The 26,392-nt window shown below is 42.4% G+C and overlaps 1 protein-coding gene across 3 annotated transcripts in view; it reads left to right on the top strand.

The window, feature by feature from the left end:
- The window catches only part of LOC111874598 (voltage-gated potassium channel subunit beta-2), a 78,965-nt gene that overhangs the window by 36,451 nt on the left and 16,122 nt on the right, over positions 1-26,392 (top strand). For all 3 annotated transcript variants that reach the window (XM_023870223.2, XM_023870225.2, XM_023870226.2), the window contains exons 2-6: positions 6,510-6,745; positions 13,881-14,088; positions 19,840-19,967; positions 20,233-20,439; positions 25,966-26,060. In XM_023870223.2, coding sequence (XP_023725991.1) covers positions 6,510-6,745; positions 13,881-14,088; positions 19,840-19,967; positions 20,233-20,439; positions 25,966-26,060 — 874 coding nt within the window. The remainder of the gene's footprint in view (positions 1-6,509; positions 6,746-13,880; positions 14,089-19,839; positions 19,968-20,232; positions 20,440-25,965; positions 26,061-26,392) is intronic.

Consider the following 26,392-nt stretch of genomic DNA (forward strand, 5'->3'; position numbering starts at 1 on the left):
ACACGTCTGTTATTAAGAGTGCATGTCATGACGCCGGTCGCATAGCAAACAGCTTTTCTGTTAGAATTTTTGTGTAACCTAGTAGCTAGTTGTAACGTGGTCCGCAGAGAATTTAGCTCCAATTATTGCGTGTGCGCCGGGACGTGTGTATATACTTAGTCGTTACCTAGAAATGGTCATATTCATTATAATATTAATAGCATACTCTTAGAGTTAAGATAAATATTAAAAAATCGCGGGTAGACCGCTGTGATGGAATTAGATGTTTATAAGAATGTGCTACAGAGGGCCGGATGGGCATTGCCCACGCCTTTTTACTGTATAAGTATTTATTTTTTCAAAATAAAAATATTCAAGGTGGCAGATACAGATGCAGAGATTAGTTTCAGTAGTCAAAATGGCGACCATGCTAGAGGAGGGTATTGCTATGTTCTGTTGTGCAGTTTTTGTGGGTAAAAGGACTCAATGCAAAGGATATTCATCTCACTCACTGACGCACTCACTCATGGAGCTAAGGCCTTCTTGAGAATCTGCCAATTCTGCAGCTACCCAAGAAATTCCCAGCATTTTATTTAACCCGAAGGTTCATTACCGTGTTCAAAAGGTCCATCCACTGAACCCTCTCCAGATAATCAAATCCATACTATCGCATACTATCTCTCTAAGATACATTTTAATATTGTCCACCCACCTACGCCTTGATCTTCCCAGTGGTCTCTTTCTTTCTGACTTTCCCACCAATATCCTATATGCATTCTGTGAATATATTGAATAAGCAGTCGCGGACAGCCGACAAGGAGTGGCCCTTCAGCTTGGGGGTTGAGCGTGGGGTTAACAACTCCTCACCGTAAAAAAATAAGTATGTTACGAAAATGAACACAAAGCCTCGGACCTGGACGGATTCCTTGGATAAACGACCTAAGCTAAAGAAAATGGATTTGAGATTTGGCACTTGAAATGTTCGAAGTTTGTACAGGGCAGATTCGCTCAGGGCAGTGGCAAAAGAAATCTTAAAATATAAGTTAGATTTAGCGGGAGTACAGGAGGTCAGATGGGATGGAGGTGGCATCGCACCAGCAGGAGACTATACATTTTTCTATGGAAAGGGGAATGAAAATCATGAATTAGGTACAGGTTTTTTCGTACATAAAGAGAATCATGTCAGCAGTTAAGAGGGTAGAGTTCGTTAGTGATAGGATACCATATGTAATACTAAAAGGTCACTGGTGTGATATCATTGTTATGAATGTTCACGCCCCAACAGAAGATAAAATCGATGACATAAAGGTTAGATTCTATGAAGAACTAGAACATGTATTTAATAAATTCCCGAAGTACCCTATGAAAATTTTGTTAGGAGATTTCAATGCCAAAGTAGGGAGGGAAGACATTTTCAAACCAACGATCTGGCAAGAGAGTTTGCATGAAATTAGTAGTGATAATGAAGTTAGAGTAGTAAACTTTGCAAAATCAAAAAGTCTTACTGTCAAATGTACAATGTTCCCACATCATAACATCCATAAATTTACTTGGACATCTCCTGATGGGAAGATACACAATCAGATAGACCATATTTTGATAGATAGGAGACGGCACTCAAGCATACTTGATGTCCGATCATTCAGGGCAGCAGATTGTGATATTGACCACTACCTGGTGGTGGCAAAGGTTAGGGAAAGACTGACAGTGAGCAAACAAACAGTGCACAGAGTTCATATGGAGAGGTTCAATCTCAAGAAATTAAATGAGGTAGAGGGTAAAGAGCTGTATTGTGTTGAAATCTCAAATAGGTTCACGGCTTTGGAACACTTGGAAACTGAGGTGGATCTTAATAAAGCTTGGGAAACTATTAGAGAGAATATAAAAATGTCTGCCAAAGAGAGTCTAGGTTATTATGAACCGAAGAAGCATAAGCCATGGTTCGATGAAGGATGCTCAGAATTATTAGATCAAAGAAAACAAGCCAAATTGCAATGGGTACAGGATCCAAGAGAGTTAAATGGGGATAATCTGAACAATATAAGACGTGAAACCAGTAGGCATTTCAGGAACAAAAAGAGGGAATATCTGAAAGACAAACTTGATGAGCTTAAAATGAACAGTGAAAACAAGAATATAAGAGACCTGTATAGAGGAATAAATGACTTTAAGAGGGGTTACCAACCTAGCAGTTACTTAGTGAAGGATGAGAATGGTGATCTGCTTGCAGATTCCCACAACATTTTGAATAGGTGGAGGAACTACTTCTCTCAGTTATTGAATGTACATAGGGTCAGTGCTGTTAGGCAGACAGAAATCCATACAGCTGAGTCGTTAGTACCTGATCCTAGCCCTTTTGAGTTTGAAAGTGCTATTGCAAAATGGAAACGGTATAAATCGCCAGGTAGTGTTCAAATTCCGGCAGAACTTATTCAGGCAGGAGGTGAAGTATTACATTCTAAGATCCACAATCTAATTGATTCTATTTGGCATAAAGGAAATGAGATGGCGATAGTGACATACAAGCAACCTTATCACTCGGAGTCGCTGAAAGCGCTCTACGCTAAGGATTATAATCCCGTGAGTTATGTACGATATTTTCAAATGAACTTGTGAGTTTAATAATCTTGACTGCGATGTACAGATATTCATAAAAAATGAATTTGAAATTTGCTTCCTGGCATAATTTGATCTTCTATATTTGCTTAGCCCATTTTCTTATGAAACCAAGTTTGTTTTCTTGCCTAGGAGTCCATCCCTACTCCAGCAGACACACGAAACTTTAGCTGGCCGAAAGGTACGGGAATTTAGATGCAAGTTTATATGCAGTCACGCGGGAGAGTCTCAGGAAGTTAACACTTTACAGCCGTGCTAAATCCATTTTACTGTCGTCTCTTTACATCGAAAGAAACTGTTGCATAGCAAGGGAGGAATGTTTGGATTGGTAATCGGATTTATTGTACACTTATACACACAACTCGTAATTATAGTGCTATTGCTAATTATCATACTCTGCAAATTCACCAGTCGTTGTCTGGTAACGGCTTCCAGTGGCGGACGTTCTCCTTACTCTTGGTTCCCGAGCTATCTCCATACCTCAGCTACCAGCTTCTGATAACGGCTTACAAGGACCTTAGCAGCTCTATATCTCACTCACTCACTCACTCACCAACTCACTCACTCACTCACCAACTCACTCACTCACTCACTCACTCACTCACTCACCAACTCACTCACCAACTCACTCACCAACTCACTCACTCACTCACTCACCAACTCACTCACTCACCCACCCACCCACCAACTCACTCACTCACCCACCAACTCACTCCACTCCACTAACTGTCACTAACTGTCCTGTTTCAAACAACTCGGCACGGATCACATAGTAAACACGTTCCTCTGTTGCGTTCGTGTCAGTTTGGTTACCAACGTGATTGCTACTAGGCCATTGCCTAGCAACGGCCGATTTTACAGAGCCATTACTTAGCAACAGATCCACATGCTGTCATATTAGTTATATCCGCCTTGCTCTTATTGCTGCCAGCATCTCAGTGATAATAAACTGTGGTGCCCATGAACACAAGCCTGTACTTCCCTGTAAGCAAGGAAGCGTCCAGTCAATTAGTATAAGCGCAACGGTCTCGTTGGAGTCATTCGCAGAAATCATTAAGGTAGCTGATATGAAGAGAAACCCATTCGGAAGTGCAGGACTAGCAAAGCTCCACGCTTGGGCAGCTCAGTGTTCCTTCTGGTCTGCAACTGTAGGTGAGAGTGTAAGTAAGGACGCGGTATTTTTAGCCGCCTGCCGTCGGTGTTCGTCCGGCTCCTTATGCGTCCAGTGTATATGCAGCTGGCCACACGCCACGCCGCGCAGTGCCCGGTTCCTGTGCGGCGGCGTCTCCTTGTCGTTTCTGGTGCACAGCTGCTACAGTGTTTTAAGAGTTATATACCTCAGTAGTTGGTTGGGGCACTATGCTACAAGCCGGAACGTCGCGGTCTCAGTTCCCAAAGAGGTTCTGGGATTTATCAATTTAACTAATCCTTCCAGCCGCACCATGGCCCTAGGGTCGACCCAGCCTCTAACAGGAATGAGTATCAGGAATCTTGCTAGGGGTAAAGGGCGGCAGGCGCGTAAGGTTGACAACCTCATCGCCATCGGTGAGCCAACTGTCTGGAAAATGTTGTAACCTCGACGTCTCACAACCCTATAGGCCTCTACTGACTCTTACAGGGATAGCTTGGTGCGTAAGGCTGACAACCTCACCAACATCTATGAACCCAGTCTGGGCTCTGGGTACCAGACTGTCCCATTGGGTTCGAGACAGTGTGACGGGACTCTGCAAGAGGATAGAGCAGGAACAGTAGCGGCCGATGGGAATGTTAACCCTTTAAAGACTGAGCCAGAATCAGAGTCAGAGTCACTCTACGACTGGCGGTTTACCGGCAATCAGTTTGTCTTGGCGTCAAGCCCCATGAGACTCTCAACCAGAGATCTTTTTTCAACTGAGCCCGTGCTGTATTAGTACTTGTATGTAACATACTCTCTGGCGAGATTATGTTTTTTTTTATTGCTAGTGGGGTGGGACTAAGTCCCTCGTACTGCGGCCACTTCTACCAGCCCCAGATGATAGGTGAGGGTGATTGTGGAGCAATTGGTGGAATGACGATTGGCAGGGGAAACCGAAGTACTCGGAGAAAACCTGCCCCAGCGCCACTTTGTCCCCCACAAATCCCACTTGACCAGACCCGGGATCGAACCCGGGCCACCGCAGTGGGAAGCCAGCGATTAACCGCTTGAGCTATGGCGCGGCCCTCTGAACGTTAGATAGTCAGAACCGTGAAATTCTTATGAGCTCTTACGACTTATAGAAAGAGAGACAATAAGTAAAGACAAAGCGATGCCAGTATACTCCGAACAAATAAAAAATAAGTGCAGAAAGGAGCGGCATAAGCAGCTTGAGGTGTCCTAAATGACATTCAGAAGAATTCAGAACTCAAGACAAGAACACGAGGAACAAGACATTTTATTTGCAACGCCGGGCAACAAGCATAACATATCTAAATGAACAGATGAAGTAGACAACTTTGATGATTATGTTCTATGGACCATCCGTAAGGTCTGTGCGCACGAGGGAACCGTTCTGACGGTTTCTATATTACTGGTAAAATTCAAAGAGAGCATCGATGTTAAAGGAAGCTATTTGAGCCTCAGAAGAAATGTTTGGGATGTACGGTCTATGAGGGCATCGTTTCTGACTGCACTCTGGAAGTACAAAGCCGATGGACGCCCCGTCACATTCAAAAGACGTGGTGAGGCCGGAGTATTTGACTGATGATGTTGATTCCGGTTTGTTGGCGTCATCATCAAGAAGAGGGAGACTTAGCATCGTTCATGAGAGAGGAACAGAGGGCTTTATTTCAAAAGCGCTTTTCATATAAAAACCTATGCAGAAACCCGCTGCTAATCGCAATGAAATTGGCGGGAAACATTATGGCCGCTTTTTAAAAGCAACGGTAATACAAATTTTACCACCAAACTGAATTCTGGGCCATGGAAAAATCCCGCAGCAAAACATTCACACAGAAAACCCGTCCATATCTAAGATATAGAAGGACGAAATGACCGCCTGGGTTTTGTACAGAAATATTCCGTTTCACGATAACGTGCTGAAAGCTCAGCTGTACGATGTAATCAAATTTGCCAGATTTTTGCAGAAAAAGGACATGCCACCATTCTAACCGCACTGAATTTATTTGGCCAGATGTAAAATCAATGGGTTGCAAGCAGCAACACAGCATTTGGAATTAAGGAAGCCGAACAAGTGCTTCGCCAGAGAATCGAATCACGGAGCAACAGGAAGGGAGAATTGTGTCAGCATAGCGAAGATCCACATGAGATTTACTGTGAGAAAGAAGGCATAACCGAAGATGCTGCTGTTGAAGTGTTACGATTAAAGACAATGGAGTGGTCAACAGAGACAATAGTAGTGGATCGTGTCGCGTCTTGGTTAGCAAAGTTCTATCAGGAATGGATGAATAGAAGGTGACTAAAGACAGTTGTGAAGAAGATAAAATTAACTAATATTCTCTGTATTGTCAGTTTATTTACTGATGTGCAGTATAGTAAATTCGACTTTCTTCCGTTGCATATCATCGTGACGTTTCATTTTGGTTTGAATATACTGTACGCGGCCTGTTACCGTAAGTGATTTGCTCCGAGGTTCCAATTCACAGAGTTCAGATGTCGAAACCGCCGAGGTCACTTACAACACATTTTAATTAGTATGCATGCTCGTACAATATGGCTTCCATCCACCTCGATATCTAGCTAACGCTTCTGAAAGAGGTATGTTCCGTCACTGAACAGGTACCATCCGCATATTTCAATTCACTGCGATGTTCTTGATGTTCACGAAACATCATTAGCGAGATTGTTTTGGCGTGGAAGAGATAAAGGGAGACAGACCGTCGTGAGGAGGCTTACAGTCTCGCTGAGTTAGTGAGTTGATGTCTGCATTGTGTTGCAGTTGCAGAGCGCCAATTGCCAGTCTGGACTGCATGGAGGAGTTCCAGAGTACGAACGAGCATCTAACCCAAGGCACGCCACAGACGAAAGAGCAACTCCTGCAGAGCCTGTCGCAACAAACGCCCCTCACGGCGTCGAACCACGGCCCCCTTATTTCACGACAGTCATCCGTCACGCCTGGCCTGAGGTACAGGAATCTCGGCAAGAGCGGTCTCAGGGTGTCGAACGTGGGCCTTGGTAAGCAGAAGCATTTTTTTTGCGCGAAGAGCATAAAATGAACTTCTAATTGAAAGGTCTTGTCTGTTCCGTCATCACGTTTCATCACCAAAGCCAGTGAATCCTGTGCACACCAGAATTTGTCGGGCCTATTTAATGTTCGTTGCTGTCGGTTCAAGATATCAGTTCGAGCATGCCATGTTACTCAAAAACAATTCATGTTATGACGTGTACACGCCCATCACTTTAAAATGTTGTAACCGTACTGTCAACCACATCCCAGTTTTAAATTAAGAACATGTATTTACTAGTGTTAATCACCTTGCTAGATGATATTTACTTGTATGAACAATAATTAGCCAAGAGGGACATAGGCCAAATCTTACTCTCAAGAATGCTGCTTAGTCTGATTCTTGAATTTAAGAAAGCGGCTCGTTAACCCAGCTACAAAAGAGAGACAGGAACGACCCCCACGGCATTTTCTAGGAATTCTGCTCAAAATTTTGCTTGTCGGAATTCTTTGGAAACACGATCTGACAGGTCCTATAACTCGTAACTTAAAAGTTGGATGGCCCGGAACCCACGCCAAGCTGAGTATTTGTCAAGCTACTGTCAAAAGTTACGTTGTCTTTATAGTTCAAATTCCCTTGAATTCCTCTTGTTCAGATTTGACCAATCCTCGAAATTTAAGCAGTTGGATTGTGGGTCGATATGAAACAGTCAGTACTTCGAGTTTTGAGGAGAAGTCATTCTCTTAAGTGCGTTACATCCCAGCCCACCAACTGTTCGGACGTAAAATCGGTCCCACCCACTTGTGGCTATAAATTCTGTTAGAAATTCGAAGTTACAGCATAAGTGACTGGTTAAACTGTGAGTGTAGATACCTACCGACTAGCCATGCTGCCATATAAGCACTTTAACGACCAGCAGAGCGATTCTTGAATAAAGAGAGCAAGTTCAATCCAGTTCATTGGCGGTGTTCACTATCGACAGCCGTTGCAATAAAGTGGCTTGTGAATGTGTTGTGTGTGCGTGAATTTTCGAGAGTTCCCCTCCCCCTACGTGAGCGAGGCCCAGTTAAACGACCTGAGACTGATTCTTAGCTCTGCCGCTTGAACTAGCACCCCAGCAACAGCATCCCCTCTTTCTTCCATAAAATTTGTAAACGAATTCCATAAGTTTACTGGCGCCCAACCCTTTACTAATTACCTGACAACCAGAAGAGGAGGTGGTAAGGAGGATGGGTGAGAAGAGTCAAGCAGGCTGTAGCCGCAACCCACCAGCAGCAGTTAGACGTGGCGTTTAGAACACAACGGTGTGTACCGAAAGGGAACACGGTGAGAATGGAAACCAACTATGTCCATTTCAAGTCACTGTAAGACTGTAAGAAGAATATTGTGACATGAGGGCTCAAAGCCACAATTATGGAGCCGTTGCTAGGCATGGCTCTGTACACACGTCTTATTGCCAACCAAATCACGTGACCGGCACAACAGATGCACAAGCAATAATAGCGGAACTGTTGGAGACGGTGTTCCCTGTTATGTCCGTGCCGAGGCTATATACCAGGGACCTAACTGTGAGCGCAAGGTGATTGGAGCTAACCCTGTGGAGGCGGGGTCGAACACCTCCACCGTGACCCTGCGATTCGTAGGAGGTGACGAAAAGGAAAGACTCAAATCTGAGATAGTAAAATATGGTCGCGAGTTCCAAGGGACTCGGACCCGAGAAAGACTGCGCTGGCAAGGGCCAGCAGCATATACAAAAGACAGACCCGTCCTTTCGTTAGAGAGGGAGCCCCACAGAAACAAAACCGTAACTCTCAAATAGTAATAAATATCTGGTCATGGGCCCCAGATGGGGCTCGACACCAAGACTTACTGATTGACCGACCGACCGACCGTTAGTCGCAATGTGACTTTGGCTTTGACTTTGAGCACAAGGTTTCAGTTGCAAAAAAATCTGTATTCGTGAACCTCAATGAGCGTGGCGCCAAGGCGAACTGATTAGCATAAACCGCCAGTCGTAAAATAATTTTGAATTCGACTTTTTAATTCTGGCCCCGTGTGGAGGCGGGTTGGAATATCTCCACCGTAGCCCTGCCTGCCAGTCGTAGGAGGCTACGAAAATGGAACCCAGTGCTTAGGGGTGCAACTGGGCCACCTTGTTCCTGGGGGACATAAATACAGGGACCTGGCCCTCCAGGTTGGCGAAGTCTCGAATCTGAGACAATAAAATATGGTAATGAGTCCCGCGGGCATAGGACCCGAGAATAACTGTACTGGCGAGGCCAGCAGAAATTGTAAACGACAGACCTGTCCTCTCGTCAGAGAGGGCACCCCACATCAACAAACCATCAACTGTCTGTCAGTAATGGGTGCTTGACGCCAAGACAGACAGGCCGACTGACAGTCGGTCGTAACATAATTTTAACTTTGGCTTTGAGTTCGTTCAGAGTTGGAAGCTAGTGCTAGCCTGCGGTAGCCAGTGGTGACCTGACGATGCTAGGAGTCAGTGGCCAGGAGTTGCGGCCATGAGGAACTGTGGGAAGGTCGGTAACCCGTAAGGAGGTGAACAAGGAAGCGGAGGGGTTTACGTAGTTCGGAGCCGTTAACAAGCAACGACCGATGAAGACACAGGAGAATGAGAAGAATTAATGCTTGCTGTAGTAAATTGTAGAGAGTGAATAGAGTAGTAGAGAGTAAGTAATTGTAATTATGGTTCGTTGTTCAATAACAATCCAAAACTCGTGTATAGTACTTATCACGTGACTGTATGTTTTCTATTGTACTGATACAAACATCAACTAAGTGACAGACCAAATCAAGTCACCCACGGGTTTTCTGCTTACGACCATTGAATCACAAAAATTTAGTGGTTTTCTGTTTCTTTTGTTGTATGTCGTGTGAAACCGAGTGAAAAATTACACAAAATATATAGTAAGATCTCCTCCTAAAGTTTTTTGTCAGAAAGGAGGAAGGTGTTAACAGACTCTTCGGGAACGGAAAGAGAGCATCGCGAACCTCCTGCGGCCCGCGAGGTCAACAACATTTATCTTCACTTTAATTTAAAATATTTTCTATTTGATCTACATAGTGTAAGGAAATACATCAGACAAATTATGTGTATATTGCCCTCAACAGCAGACTGGCATAAGTCGCTCAGCGGTAGAATTATTAACGCTTATTTCTGCCACAAGAGCGCAACATTAGGCGTTTTCTGTTATTGCTATGTCGTTCATAAAATATTTGCACGTTCCCTATACCTTCGTCCCGAAATGTTTAACAACATTCCAGAGAAAAGTAGCATTTCCGCGAACTCTGGACCGTCGCAGTCAGCAGCGGGTGCGTACGGTGCTGTGCAGTTTCCATTTCCGGCACAGGAATCCAGCACAATATGGGTAAGATCTGCACGGCAATGTGATTTGCGTCTGCAACACATGAACAGCGGAACCACAAGGAGAAGCAAATTCACAATGGACGCTGATATATTGGGTTTTCGGACTTTATCCATCGTCCTGGTTTTTAAGATAACTAATAAAAACACGACGTTTCGGAAACTGGATCTGTTTCCGTCCTCAGGTAAAGGAAAACACATATTCTGTTGGGTCCGTTAGAAAGAGCTAGCCTCAATCACTGTGATTGAGTGATTGAGGCCCATTGATTGAGGCTAGCTCTTTCTAACGGACCCAACAGAATAGGTGTTTTCCTTTAGCTGAGGACGGAAACAGATCCAGTTTCCGAAACGTGGTGTTTTTTCTTAGTTATCTTAAAAACCAGGACGATGGATAAAGTCCGAAAACCCAATATCTCTGTGTGTTATACACCATCGTCAGAATCCTATAGTAATCACAATGGACGCTTCAGAAAATGTGTCTGGCTCGACTCTGTAATTTGCTAATCTTCACACAACCTGTATAAGAATATTATGTGCGGCTGTAAACGTGCTGTGGCGTTTTTGCTCAAAGCAAGAACTGTGGAGACAGAGAAACAGCTATTGCTATTTGACACGCAACGGTGAAGTAACTGTGGGAAGCGGTGTTTTCTGTTCAGTTCATGCATATAGCTACGCCATGCAACAATAGAAGAACTGTGCGGCCCGTGCCGAGAATATATATATAAAACGGGGAGTAGCTGTCATTTCAGGAGAGCCCTAAGGATGCAGTTAAGAGGAATAAGAGTTTGGTGTGAGATGGCCGCCAGCCTGCGAGGACGTGAGCCCGGGAGCAGAGGAACGTCCGCTGTTGGGACAAAGCAACGCAGTGAAGACCCTGTCTTAGAACACTACTCTGTATGTGATAGTGACCTGTAAATTGTAGACACAAATTGTGTTTACAGAGTCAAATAAATCCGATTACCAGTCCAAACTATGTCTATGGTCACAATCACGTGACAATATTCTGGCGTATTTGCTCTATGCAGGAACTTTTGAGCGACAGAGGCCTCGGGGCACGCGCGCAACGGGAGAGTTGCGGATTGTATCGGCGCGTTGCTAGGCGACAGCTCTGTGAACGCTTGCATTGCGCAACAGTCAGACAGGGTAACGTGACTTCTGCGTTTCCGCAAGTGACTTCTCGTACCCCCACCCAGGCCGTTGCTACGCAACGCTCGGTAAACACCTTTCCACGCTAAGCTTTGACGTCACCCAACAGTGGTAACTATCACGTAACTGGCCTTCTATGGAGTCCGTGCCGCAACCGTTGCTATGCAATCGTTCGGGAAACACGCTCCAACAATATAGGCTGTTTTCTGCGTGGTCAGTGCGGAAGCTTTATAACGACAGTCCGTTGAAGAGCGAATACTTGTAGAAATAGGGCAAAATCTGCTGTACTGAGCCTGGATTGACAGAGGCCTTGTATATATTTTACATAGAAATAGGAATTAAGATTACATTTGTAAATTTATGTAAATACTGACAGTGGACTTATTAACTCAGACTATGACTGACAAATGACAGACCCGACCTCTCGTTAGAGAGGGCGCCCAAAATGGACAGGTGAGTAACTTTCATATAAAAAAAAGGGGGAAAAAAATCTGGTCATGAGCCCCAGCCGGGGTTCGACACCAAGGCAGACAGACTTGGACTTGGACTTGGACTAAGACTAAATATTGTAAATACTGACAATGGACTTACTAATACGGACTATGACTGACAAATGACAGACCCGACCTCTCGTCAGAGAGGGCTCCCCAAAATGAACAGGACAGTAACCTTCATATAAGAAATAAGGAAAAAAAATCTGGTCATGAGCCCCAGCCGGGGCTCGACACCAAGACAGACAGACTGACGGACCGTCAGTCGCAATGTGACTTGGACTTGGACTAGTTAGACTTAGTCAGTTCTCGGAGTTAGTGCGAGACAGCCTAGGGAGGAGGAAGACCTGAACGTTTGGTTTAGAAGACTTTATGTGTGCGACGGTGCAGTGATACTGGAAGTATAATTGGAAGATCTTAGTGTAATACTTGTAGTGATCTGAGTGCTGGTTTCTGTGCCAAGATCCAGTGCTAGGAGTCGACTGGTAGAGACTAGCGCGTGCGCAACGGTGAGCTGGAATGTGTGTAAATCAGTGATGGTGCTGTATTGCATGTATTTCAGTGTAATTAAAATAAATTGTAACCAAGGTGCTAATAAGTCCAATCTTCCGATCTAGAACTCGTCATTTCGTCACGCGTACCCTCCCCTACACGTGACAATATTTTAGACAACACGAATACTTTATACAGCACGTACCCACATTTTTCTCTGTTTTCCTGTTACGAATAGTTGTATGTCAAGTACAGACACTCTTCAACAAGTTAATTTATGTTGCATGCAGAGTGCGCATGCGTGTAACACCCTATTTCATTTAGATGAAGGTAACATTCGATCCTGGAGTTGCCTCTTGCATGGGGCTCTCTATTACGGAAAAATTAACCCCCCCCATATCCTTCGTGCCAGAATCTCAAGAAGAGATATTTGTTAGTAAATATTGTGACACGACGCCTGAAAGCTGGAATAGTCCATTGCTAGGCAACAGCTCGCTAACACACGTTTCTATGGAGATGCGGATTCGTGGAAACCGACTTGGTACGGATCACGCTTTCTGTATCAACAGATTCAACAAAGGTTTCCACGGATACGCGCCAGCAACATACATTTTCTATGGATACGTGCTAGACTATATGTAAAAGGAGGAGTGCTTGGCTTGAGGCCAAGACGAACGGATTGGCCGTAAACCGCCAGTCGTGAAGTTACTTTGACTTTGACTTGATTTATTGAGTCATAAGAGAAATCAGAAGTTGAGTGTTTAGCTGTGGAGTGTTAACCAGCAGAAGCTGAAAAAGCGACCGTTTCGTAAATATGAACCAGGCCAGTCACAGTAGAAGAGAAGACACTCATAGTCCATTAAGGAATGGAGCGAGTCTCAGGCAGTCATTCATTGTGAACTGTAACCATTGATTTTAATTGTAAAGAAGTACCAATAAATCCAATCATCCAATCCATAACCTGTTATTATTTGTCACCCTAACCCCTCATACATGATAATATAAATTATAATTCATAATTCTGTTTCAAGATCTGTTTAAAGTGAAGTTAATATCTCCACCACAGTAGGTATACTTCATATTAGCAAAATTTGTTTTTTGTGTGTAACTGATGACCATCTCTGTAAAGAGGAAGCCAATCATCGACCCTTCAGAAGTTTTATACTATGTCACTACACAGCAATAATTTATTTTGTAATCACAGGTCAGAAACTGTGGATGTGTTGGTTGTACCATGAAAGTGATTAAGTCAATGAAGATGAGATGGACAGGGACTTTCACATGAATATGAAAGAAGACCAATGCATACAAGGTTTTCGTATGAAATCAAGAAGAAAGACAACTAGAAAGAACTAGATGTAGGTGTGAGGAAAATATGAAGGTGGATCTTAGGGAAATCGGATGTGCTTTGGACTGGATTGATCTGGCTTAGTATAAGAACCGGCAGCAGGCGCTAGTGAACACAGTAATGAACCTTCGGCTTCCATAAATTATTGAGAAATTCTTAAGTATTTCAGTAGCTAGTGGCTTCTCAAGAAAGTTCGTTAGTTAATTAGTGTAACGTCAAGTATCGAAGCACTGACACTGAAAGTAATATTATGAATCTAATGTTGGTTCGAATCGTTCCGCAGGGACGTGGGTCACGTTCGGGAGCGGTGTGAAGGAGGAGCAGGCTGAAGAGGTGATCCAGTTGGCGTATGACAGTGGGATAAATGTGTTTGACTTGTCTGAGGCATACAGCGGAGTGCGTGCCGAGCTTGAACTGGGCCGTATCTTGCAACGGCGTGGATGGAAACGCAGCTCCTACATCGTCACCACCAAGATATACTGGAACACCAAGTGCGTAATCTTACTACTTATGAAGCAGATATATCTAGAAAGGTCTATGTATTTAGTCTGTCAATAATGCAACAATCATTAAAATATTCACCATTCAACACCAACACCTTTTTTTGGCACGTTTCGGCCACAGATGGCCAACCTCAGGTGTTTTGATGGTGTTGAATGGTGAATAATTTAATGACTGTTGCATTATTGCTGGACTAAATACATAGACGGTTAATAAAGATGTGCAGCAGAATGCTGAAATACAGAATTATATCTAGAAAAACACACACCTTGTCAAATGTTGTTAATTGTTTCCTGCTGCTGTCCAGTTTCCAAGATGGTAATTCACATGAGCAAATTCATGTGTCCACGGTGGACTGCATTGAATCTTAAGGTTTAATTACAAAAAGGCTAGAATTGAATTAAATTCTATATTTACTTGAGTGTCAGGGGCACGCAGCAGCATAGTTGGTTGAGGCATTATGCTGCAAGCAAGGAAGGTCACAGATTCGATTCCCAGTGAAGTTATTGGATTTTTCAATTGACCTAATCCTTCCAGCTGCAATATGGCCCCAAGAGTTGACAATGCCTCTAACAGAAATGAGTACCAGGAATTTTCCTGGGTGGAGAAGGATGGCCAGCTTGTAAGGCTGACAACTTCACTGCCATCTGTGAGCCAATTGTCTAGAAAATGTCGGAGCCTCAACATCACACAACCCTGTGGGCCTCCACGGTCTGTTACAGAATAGCATTAATTTTTTTTTATTTAAATTCTTACTCAACAGCAAAGAAGCCAAGTATAAAGAAACCAGGAAAAAGAAAACGAACAAACACATACAAACAAAAAAAGCAAAATATGAAATATGCCACCTTGTATTATTTAGACATATTAACAGTTCCATTAGAACAGTCATGACAGTTGTTATCCTGTAAGAAAGAAAATACATATGTTTATATTAGATACAATAATATTTTAATAGTTACTAAAGAACCATTATAAAAATATGATTAAGTGAAACCGTTTTGGTTCCAAATATATCAGTGTCCTTAAAACAACATTATCAGCTGAAGTGCATATACCAGAAATAACTGATGTATGAGTGAGTATGCAGCAAGAACTTGAAGACTAACATTTCTCAAAAAGGGAAAAGAGAATTTGGAAACAAGGTGAACTTGAAAAAGGAACAGTATTTCAAGGTTATAACTCCTTCTAAAGGAGTAGTTCAGTTTTAAGTACTGCAAAGCATATGTGTATAACATTGGGAAAGAAAGAAGTAAAAAAGAAAGGCTGGAAACTTCTGCTGGAGTTTTTCCATTTTGTTCGCATCAATAGACAATAGAATTAACAGAGGTATAAGTAAATCAAGCCTTAGGTCTGAATAGGGTAAAATACAATACTCAGAGTAGTTGTTTGTTTATTGTGCTGGAAGTAAGGTTGTGCTACGTGTGGTCGTCCAACATGAGTAATGGAGGTGGGTAAAGAAGAACAGCGAAGTGTAGTGCGCTTTTTGACTGCTGAAGGAGTATGAGGACGAGAAATTCATCATCACATGTCTGTTGTTTACGGGTAACGCAGCATGTCACGTTCGTGTGTGCTGGCATGGCATAAGAGTTTCCGAGAGGGACGTGTGTCACTGCAAGATGATGCTCGCCCAGGACAGGTTCATTGGGTCATCACTCCTGATTCTATTGCTATGTTGGATGGGCATATCCGAGCAAACCGATGGATCACTGTGGAAGAAATTAGTCTTTTGATGGGAATAAGTCACAGTTCTGTACACGCCATTGTGCCAAAACATCTGCTGTACTGCAAAATGTGCACGCAGTGGGTTCCACATAAACTCATGGAGGACCAGAAGACTCAGAGAATGGCTGCATCACTGGGTCACTGGTGCCACCATTTTGAACCCAAGAGCACTGTTTCCAACAGTGGAAACATGTGAATTCTCCCCCACTGAAGAAATCCAAAGCCGTACACACAAGTTCCGGTAAAGTGATGATGACGTTCTTCTTCGACTGCAAGGGCCCTCTGCTTGTCGAATTGCTCGAGCACTGGGCCACAGTGGGGCTCAGCACTATGAAGACACTTTGCAGAGACTGAGACGTGCCATAAAGTCAAAATGCCCTGGAATGATATTGAACGGCATTATCATTTTTCATGATAATGCGCCACCCCACACTGCCAACTTTGTGAGGAATACGCTACAGAGATTTGGTTGGGAAGTGCTTCAACATCCCCCCTACAGCCCAAATCTCTCCCCATGTGATTCTCACATTTTTGGAGACCCGAAGAGAGACATTCATGGACATCTGTTTGCATCGGATGAAGATGTGTGTGGCTGGGTAAAGATGTGATTCCGCAGACAGCCCACAAGCTTTTCCAAGGAAGGGATTGGCCGTTGAATAAAATTTTAATTGTAGGTGATAGCCATGTTAAAGGAATGGCAAGTGAAATACAATATAATTTGCATAAAAGTTATGTGGTGCAAGGACTTTCGAAACCAGGAGCAGATTTAGAAGTTATTTTGACCTCTAATGTAAAAGAATGTAAGAAACTAACTAAAAAGGATATCTTAATTATTTGGGGTGGTACAAGTGATGTTAGCAAAAATCAATATACCAGGTGTCTGTAAATTCATACAAATACGAATGTATTTGAATTTACCAAAGAGATGGGACTTAGAAGAGTATTCGTGTGTAAATGAAGAAGTGGTGAAATTTAATAGAAAATTAAGTAAATATTTTATGTTGTTTAAACATGCACATTTTATGGAGGTTATATACGACAGGAAATTTTATACCAGGCATGGTCTACATTTAAATGCTAAAGGAAAGGAGTATGCAGTCAGACAATTAGTAGCTTATATTAAAGCACAAGCAATTAGAAGAGAACAGACTGTCATACCCTTAGCTTGGAAGAAGTCTCAGAAACAGAATAAGAGTAACAAGATAAAAAATAGAGTATATAATATCTCTGAGAATCACCTAACTTTTCCATCTGTGGAGTTAGAAACACATCAAGAGAAACAACCTATCTTAAATAAGAGACAAAGAAAGCCACCAGCAAACACACAGGATTTTTTTATGGTAACTGTATCTAATCAAAATAAGGAATATACTCTCCAAAGTAAATCTATTAGACAACAAGCAGATAAAATGAAACACAAGCTTGATATATATAATTCATTAAAAGTATTTCACCAGAACGTAAGAGGACTGCAAATCAAAATGGATGAATTGACCTGTATGCTTCATAGTATGGAAATATGTCCACACATTATGTCTTACTGAACATTATTTGGATGACCATAAACCTTCAATGACAAAAAATTGATAACTATTATTTGGCTACGAGTTTTTTGTATAAACATAATACTGGTGGTGGTGTTGGGATTTATTGTATAAATGACTTTACTTGCAATGTAATAGATATTTCAAAATACCGTGTTGAAAAGGTTATTGAGGCCTGTGCAATACATATGAAAGCGGGTAGCAATGCAATTATGTTTGTGGGTATCTATCAATCGCCCAGTGGTAATGTACAAGAATTTATAAAACAAGTTGACGTGATTTTAAAGTTTTTATACAAGCCAAAGTTCGAAATTATACTCGTACTATATGGGGATTTTAATATAAATTTTTTATGTGATTCGAGAAATGTGCATCTAATAAGTTCATTAATGCAAACGTATAACTTGTTTTATATTGTTACTTCCCAACTAGGATTGTAAAAGAATCCTGCATGGCCATTGATAATATTTTTTTGGACTATAGTAGAGTAAATACCTACCATGTGCACTCTGTAAAAAATGGTCTCTCAGATCATGATGCACAATATCTGGTGATAAATAATGTGTTTGAAACTCAATGGAATAAGAATAAACCTGCTAAAAAAAAGGTTAATAACTAAGAATGGAGTAATGATGTTTATGGAGGCACTACAAAATGAAACATGGGAGATGACCCTTAGTAGTAAGGAGGTAGATGTAAGTTTTAATGCATTCTTAAACATATTTATAGTCATTTTTTAATCCTGCTTCCCCATGCAATTTGTGATGGATATGGGGCATAAAAATCGGTGGATAACTGGTGGAATAAAAGTGTCATATAGACGTAAAAGATACCTCTACATAATAAGTAGATTAATTCATCACCTTAAAATAAGAGAGTATTACTCCCGTTACTGTTCCATATTAAGAAGAGTCATCAGAAAAGCTAAAGAGATGTACTATAATGAAATGCTAACGAAATCCACAAATAAATCTGAAATGTCTTGGAAAATTATAAATAATGAAATTGTTTGTGTAACTAAAAGAAAAGCTGCTCTGGCGGAGTTCAAAAATGGTGAAATCAAAATATAAATTAATAAAGCAGCTGGGTTTTTAATACCTATTTTATAGATTCAGTGGAGAAATTAATTAGTCAATTTCCTAAAACTGAGGATGAGCGGTTATCAACAATAAGTAGTCTTACTGACAAAGTTCCTGAAATAGTTAATATTCCAATTACATCGGCAGAAATTTCTGGCATAATTTCATTACTAAAGAATAAGGGTTCCTGCGGATATGATGGTATATCAAACAAATTCATAAGACTGTGTCGTAATCAAATAACTAAACCACTTATGCATGCTTTTAATCTATCCCTAACCACTAGAATTTATCCAGATTGGTTGAAATATGCCAATATTATACCATGCTTTAAAAAAAGCCTCCTGAGGTCTGGTCAAATGGGATGTGTGGTGGACAAAGTGGCACTGGGGCAGGTTTTCTTCGAGTACTTCCCCTGCCAATCTTCATTCCACCAATTGCTCCACAATCACCCTCACCTATCATCTGGGGCTGGTACAATAGGCCAGAAGTGGCTGCAGTACAAGGGACTTAGTCCCACCCCACTAGCAATAAAGAAAGACCCTCAATGTAACTAGTGAGATATTCCCAACCTTATGGAAACAGGCTGCTGTTCCAAACTTTAAGAAAGGTAGCATCTCTGTGGTTAATAACTACAGACCTATCTCTTTAGTCTGAAAATTTTCCAGTTTCATGCTTCTGTGATGAGAAATTAATATCTCATATAATTGCTGATTTTTTAAGAAACAATGAATGCAGTTCTCTGGCAAGTATTATGGAATCATTGACCTTTATTTTCTACACTTCACTTCCCACCTGAATTGGCAGGATTGTAATTTATGAACCATTTCTTTGTACTAAGGCTCTTTTGGGCCCACAACAAGCAAAAATCCGAAGTATAGATGTTCCCTGAAATCAGAGTTTTGAGATCATTTACCTCATACAACCTAATTCCCCACTATAGGTAATTTCATATTTTCTGAAAAGTCCTAATATACTGTCCTACTCAGTACTAATTCATTAATGAAATCCTGGCAAGAGGCTTATACTCATACTTCACAACAAAACAAATGTTGCTCTGCTGCTCTCAAGCTCAGAGTCAGAATTTTTTCTCAAGTTCCCAATATAACAGAATGTGGTCTTTGTTGCATTGCTCAGAGATACTCATCCCTTACATATTATGTTCTTGTTTCCACACACCAGATTTCGTCCTTTATGTAAGACAGTCCCCCATTTATACAATCACCCTGAAGTTTCCCGTTTCTGTAGCATACATTTTAGAAACCCCCGACCTATACATACAAATATTTAAAGAATAATAATAACAGCAATTTTATAAAATCACTATTCCAGCTCTGTTTTTTGGGGGGGGGGACATCTTATGACAAATTAATAGCTACCATTTTTCTTACAGATCTGATGAGCGAGGTCTGTCCCGCAAACATGTCATCGAGTCAGTGCAGGCATCCTTGGCGCGACTCCAACTGGGTTATATCGATGTTGTCATTGTGCACAAGGCAGATCCCATGTGCCCAATGGAAGGTCAGAGTTCTGCACTTCTTTGTTCTAAACAATACAGCTTCACATTTATTGTAAGAATTGCTGTTGCCAATCGAACTGCACCATAAGTCTGCTTTTACCGGTTCTCACGGTCTCTTAGCTTGCGGATTTCTTATATTTTTTTCCTTCTACCCTGAAGATGGAGGTGCTACGTTCCTCCAAAACGTCGGTTAACACCACATATACACAGTGCCAAATCCCAGAAGTCTGCTTTCTTCAGAGTTTAATATATTTTACTTTATTGCAGAGGTGGTCCGGGCAATGAATCATGTGATCAGCCAGGGCTGGGCCATGTACTGGGGCACAGCACGATGGACGCCTGTCGAAGTAATGGAGGCATACACCAACTGCAGACAGTTCAATTGTGTGACACCCATCTCAGAGCAATCGGAGTACCACATGTTTTGTCGTGAGAAGACGGAGCTTTACATGCCAGAACTGTACAACAAGATTGGCAAGTCCATTCAGTGTTCTATGGTACTACTAAACACAAAATAGTCTCGAATTAAAATGTGCTATAATACCATTTTTTCTAGTCCCTCATATAGTGAAGAAATTCCCAACCTTTTATGGAGTTCTTTATAATTTTTATGAGCCTGTCACTTGTCCCTATTGTCAGCTAAGTTAATCCAGTTTTCACCATTCCATCTGTATTTCTTTCAGATTCTATTTCGTTGCATCTCCTATCTTTGCTCAGATCTTTCAAGTGGTCTCTTTCTCTCTTAGTTTCTTCCAAAAACCTGCATGCATTTTTCATCTCTCCTGTGCTTTCTTCATGACACCCCATCTCAACCTACTTCGTTTGAGCATTCTGGCAAAACTTGACAAAGAGTACAATTTATGGTGTTCCTCATTATACAATCTTCTCCAACCTCATGTTACATCTTCCTTTTACATCCAAATTCTCCTCGGCACTCTTTTCTTGAACAACCTTAACCTGTGTTCTTCACTTAATGTATGTAAAAGACAAATTCTCATGCATTCCTTCCTCAACTAAATCAACACAGCTTTTATTCCAAGACAAGTTTTACAGATATTACTTGCTGTCCAAAAATGTTAGCAGCCAGTCTGGAAACAGTATGTGGGTGTTCAGTTCCTGTGTAGTTTGTACACATATTTTAGGGCCTGTTTATGCATATTAATTGATTTCTTCCACTGGTCTGGTGTTAAATATTTGGAAAAACCTACATTTCAAATGTTGTGCCTCTATATTCCAGCAATTCTATATTAACATTAAAAACCTGGGTAAGGAGTATGTGTATGATACTGCTTACATGTAAACAATTACAAATATTTTGCCAGTTCTATTCTTTGAGGTTGTGTCTGGAAAACTTAACTTCAATCTAATGCTCCACGTCATAACTGCTACCTGTTTCTGTTTTCCAAATCAGTAGATATAAATAGACTGCATCATAATGACACTGACTAGAACTGCAGACAAGTCCTGATGAAGGACTGTACAGTAAGAAAGTAAATACTTCTGTGGGGTTTTTTGTCGTTACTCGAATGACAACGCACTTCTTCGGAAAAGTTTGTAGGTCCTGAAAAGGACTGTTGGTTGCTGAGATGCTTGACCGGTGAGGTAGCACGGCACGCGCCGTTAGGAAGGGATGTTGGTTGCGGTGTGTTGAGGCGACTGAGTCAGTCGACTGGCCGCAGTGCAGCCGTTGCTTGAGGTTGCTTGGTTGCTGGAAAAGGTTTGCTTGCCGAGCGCGGTTGCAGGAGTGGAGAGGCGGTAGCTACGCCAGTGGCCAGTGTGTCGGGCATGACTACCGGCGAATTGAGGTGGCTGAGTTGCCCAGTGAGTCGGGTGTGACTGCCAGACAGCCGTGGCAGTCGTGCCTGGCACAGCGAAGCGCCAGTGCCTCCGAAGACCAAGTGCTGGCAACGAAGTGTGCTGATTGCTTGTAGACTTCTTGAAGACTGCTGATCGTAGACTGACTGGAACTGATGACTTGCGAGCTTGTGCTCTGCCTTTTATACAATGTGTGATGGCGGAGCGAAAATTTGCTGAGCACTGGTTGGCTAGCATGTGTGATGATGTGGATGCGGGCTAGCAGCAAGCGCTATATAAATGTGGACGTTGGAAGCAATTTGATTGGTTAGCGCGCGTGATGGTGAAAAGTGAGCGCTGTAGAAATAGCGTGATATGTGGGATGTTCCCACACTTCCTAAAAATTCCTGCAGTTTCCTGTCTTCATCTAGTCTGTTTGGTAAATGTAAAGTTGTCACCGTTCTTAATTAAGCACCACACCATGATGCCATATGAGGAAACAGAAGTATAGCTCCATGCATTCTAAACTTTGTCCCAAGTTGGAGGTGAGTGGTCAGCATCATGGCTTACTTATCACTACCCTAGCTGAGCTAGCAACTGGATAACAATGATATCTGGCTGATTCTATAGGTGATGTGACCTGGAGAGTACCCTGTGTGGAAGGATATTCATTGTTTATGACTGACTGCACGCTAGAGCATCACTGAATCAGCTGACAGAAGTCCAAGATTGCCAAATAGTCATACCCTGGCAGAAACTGCAAGAATTATTTGAAAACCCTTATGGAGGATTTTTAGGAGGACATCTTGATCATAAATGAAACTGAGGGCAACGTGAGACTACACTATTTCTGCCTACACATGTGCCAGCTATATGACAATTGAGTGGCAGGCCGAGGCCCTTGAGCCTGAGGCCGGTGTCTGATACACTAGCATAACATCTATGCACCATTAAAGATGGATCACCATTGACATTGCCAAGCCAGAGAGAAATCATTATCTCCTGATTGCCATGGACTATTTCACCAAGTGCTCAGAGGTCAACACATTCCCTAACCAGGAGGCATTGACTGTGGTTGATGTTCTGGTGATGAACTCCTTCTGCCACTTAGGGGTTCAGAGGGAATTGCACAGTGACCAAGGTCAGAACATTGAGTCTGGGATCAAGCAGGATATGTAACAGTGCCCCATAATGCACAAATGCATCCACAGTCAGGAGGCATGGTGGAATACTACGTTAACATAGTGGTGGACCACTTGAGGAAGGTCGTTCTGACACGCCAGAGAGATTGGAATGAGGGGCGACCCCTCTTCCTGCAGAGCATCAACCGAAAAAGCAACATGCCGGCATGGTGTTCAGGAATGAGCTGCGCCCGCCCTGTGACTACATGGTGGACCTTGTTCATGGCTGCATGCCACCCTTTATTATGCCCATCAACATCTGAAAGTTGCCAGTGACAGGATGAAGGCCTGCTATAACCTCCTAGCCAACTCTGCTTTCTTGTATAAAGGAGAGAAGGTCTGATTATGCTGCCTGACCTTAGCTGCTGCCGTCCTGAATGCCCCTTACTAGGCCATCACCCAGAACAAGGAGGCAGTGTACAGCATTCAGCATCATTCCAGGTCAAAGAAGATGTTGGTGCCCTGGGACTGGCACTGTGTCTAGTGGATACTCAGGATGTGCACCCTTGAGGAAGGGATTAGCATTGCACAGACTGAGAGCAGGGAAAGAGACTAGTCACCTGCCAGCTTGTGTGCATGCATTGCCACAGTATCTCCCTGGGTCTTCTAACAATACAAAGCGCCTAATCCACTTACAGAGTCACTGGGTAATTTTATAAAGTCTACAGTCATAAAATGGAGGCCATTGGCCTCAAGAGAGTAAGTTGAGTCTGCACTTAGGAATGGTGAACAGGTTCATATGTGGTAAAACAATGCAATGAAAACCAAGTAGTGGGCTCCTAACTCTCAGACACAAGTTAGCAAGTGCAAAAAGAGTGCAGTAGTGTACAAGTGTGAACTAAACCAAACTGGCATGAAGATCATGGCAATTTAATCTTTATAAATGAGCAGACTGTCAGCTTTGGTATGTACTGAGGATTAAAATGGTGTAAAAGTGAGACCAGTAGAACACCTCTGTAAATGGTGTGTAGAGATGGAATAGAGCTGACTGCTTCTAGGAAACAGTGCTTAAGGTCATGCCCTCAGCCAATGGCTATGCAAGATCAAGGCATCAGTACACCTCAGTTAGTCAAGGTGATAGTTCTAGATCGTAGGACATTATGGTGATAAAACAATGTAATTAACTGCATAGCAAGAACATTATACAAAGAACATAGACTAGTGTAAAGCGGCCTCCATAGTCTAGGGGTAACGTTCCCACCTCATGACTCAAGGTACGTGGGTTCAAACCCGGCGGAGGTCGTGGAATTTTTAAGGGCGGAAAAATTCAGGGAACAAGTCCTCTGGGAGGGACTTTAAGCCGTGTGTCCCGTGTTGTAGATTTACGGCATGTAAAAGAACGTCATGTCTTTAGGGGACTTCTGAGCTAAATTACAGGCCCTTTCCCGCCCAAGTAGTCTCCAATGCCTCTGGTGGATGGGGGAAGCATCAAGGTACCGGGGGCCGACCTCATTGGCTCTACGGGGGCTGATGGCACGCACTGTTACCGGTAGGGTATGGAGACAGTAGAAATTAAAGGGGGACGCACAATGTACCAATAACTGGTCTAAGTGCATGGGGAAATCCACCCCCTCTCATAATAAATACATACATACATACAAACATACATACATAGACCAGTGTAATTACTGTAAGCATAAAGGAAAACGTGTATCATTCCTAGGATCACTGGATTCCAGTGGTGAATCCCCTATACAGTCCATCACTTCCTTATCTACCGATACATCATTTGCTCTCAGGACAGATTATTCAGGTAGATTCTAAAGGGTTCTGACGATGATGGATGACACGCAGAATTACTGGGGTTTTTGGATTTTTTCCATTGTCCAGAATTCTAGGTAATAGAGGACATGACGTTTCGTAAACTGGATCTGTTTCCATCTTAAGGTGAGAAAGGAAGACACCTAATCAGTTGGGCCCCTTAGAGCTAATTTCAATCACTGGATGATTGATTGATTGATTGAGTGATTGAGATTGACCCTTTCTAAGGGGCCCACCTGAAGATGGAAACAGATCCAGTTTCGGAAATGTTGTGTCCTCTATTACCTAGAATTCTGGACAATGGGAAAAGTAATTCTGTGCAGATTATTCAAGTTATACATTCTACACATTAGTGGATTCTGGCACCTTTAACACATTCATATCCCTATGGGGAGGGATATACACAAACATTAGGTTCCATAACCGAATGTCTCCAGGTTTGTCCATTCACTTACAATTTTGATGAGCAGAAAATGCTTACAGTAGCATATGTAAAAATTTAAATATTTCCTGAATTTCAGTGACAAAACATGAGAATGTACTGCTTTGTAGCTGCACTTCGTTAGTGGGGGGTGGAGCCCAGCTGGGTCCACTTGGCACAGCGGCCACTGATTGTCCTATTGTACCTGTCCTGGGCAACTATGATAATGGAGAATTTGGTGGAATAAAGATTGGCAGGGGAAACCGAAGTACTCGGAGAAAACCCGCTCTAGTGCCACTTTGTCCACCACAAATCCCACTTGACGAGACCTGGGATCGAACCCGGGCTGCCGTGGTGGGAAGTCAGCGTCTAACCACTTGAGCTATGGCATGGCCTGTAGCTGCACTTACTTCTGGATCAACCCCTTGAAAATCTCCATTTTATTTTGCTCACTAAGTCAAGGAGGGGGACATGAATGAGACATGTAGCCAAGCATGGAGGAGATGAAAGATCTGCGTGTAAGATTGTAGTAAGAAAATTTGAAACCTGCACCAGTGGTGGGCCATCGCACTGTATAGAAGTCTGGGAATTCTTGATGATCTGGGTAACTGTGTACCTCTCAAGGACTTAGTTGATGAAATAAGTCACTGTCACCCAAATAATTGGATGTACCTTACCCATCAAAATATACCACTTGGTTAAAAATTAATAATGGAAGCTGTGTATTCATGAATGGTGTAATTTCTGGGGTGATATGTATAAAGCATGGTTTTTATGCAGCAGAAAACTTAATTCATGACCCAAGATTTCAGCTGGTGATGATGATTAATTGCCTTTGCACAGGTGTTGGCCTGATGGCATGGTCTCCGCTCACTATGGGCCTTGTCTCGGGAAAGTTGGAGGATGGAGTTCCTTTGTTTGCACGGTCATCTTTCAAGGTGTGTCCAACTTGGAGTAATTTCCTGTTAATTATGCCACCATGCAGCTATATTTTTGCTGGAGTTTATATACATATCTTCCAACTTCTCACTCTATGTATCTGTCTGTTACTTATTTCATTCTTCCTGCTTTTCCTTCAGTCCACTTATCAGTTATCTCTCTTGTCCTTTTCCTTAGCATCGTTTTTTCTCGCTTTTAAATACATCTGCATTAGTATTAATCTCCTTCAATTTTAATTTTAATTGCATTTATTCTTATTGAGTTTTAATTTTGTCTTCTCTACATAAATTTCCCTTCCTTCCTTCCTAGCATGTTTCTTTGTCACATTATT

Source organism: Cryptotermes secundus, unplaced genomic scaffold (assembly GCF_002891405.2).
Source record: "Cryptotermes secundus unplaced genomic scaffold, Csec_1.0 scaffold1415, whole genome shotgun sequence".
In the NCBI taxonomy this organism is placed as follows: domain Eukaryota; kingdom Metazoa; phylum Arthropoda; class Insecta; order Blattodea; family Kalotermitidae; genus Cryptotermes; species Cryptotermes secundus.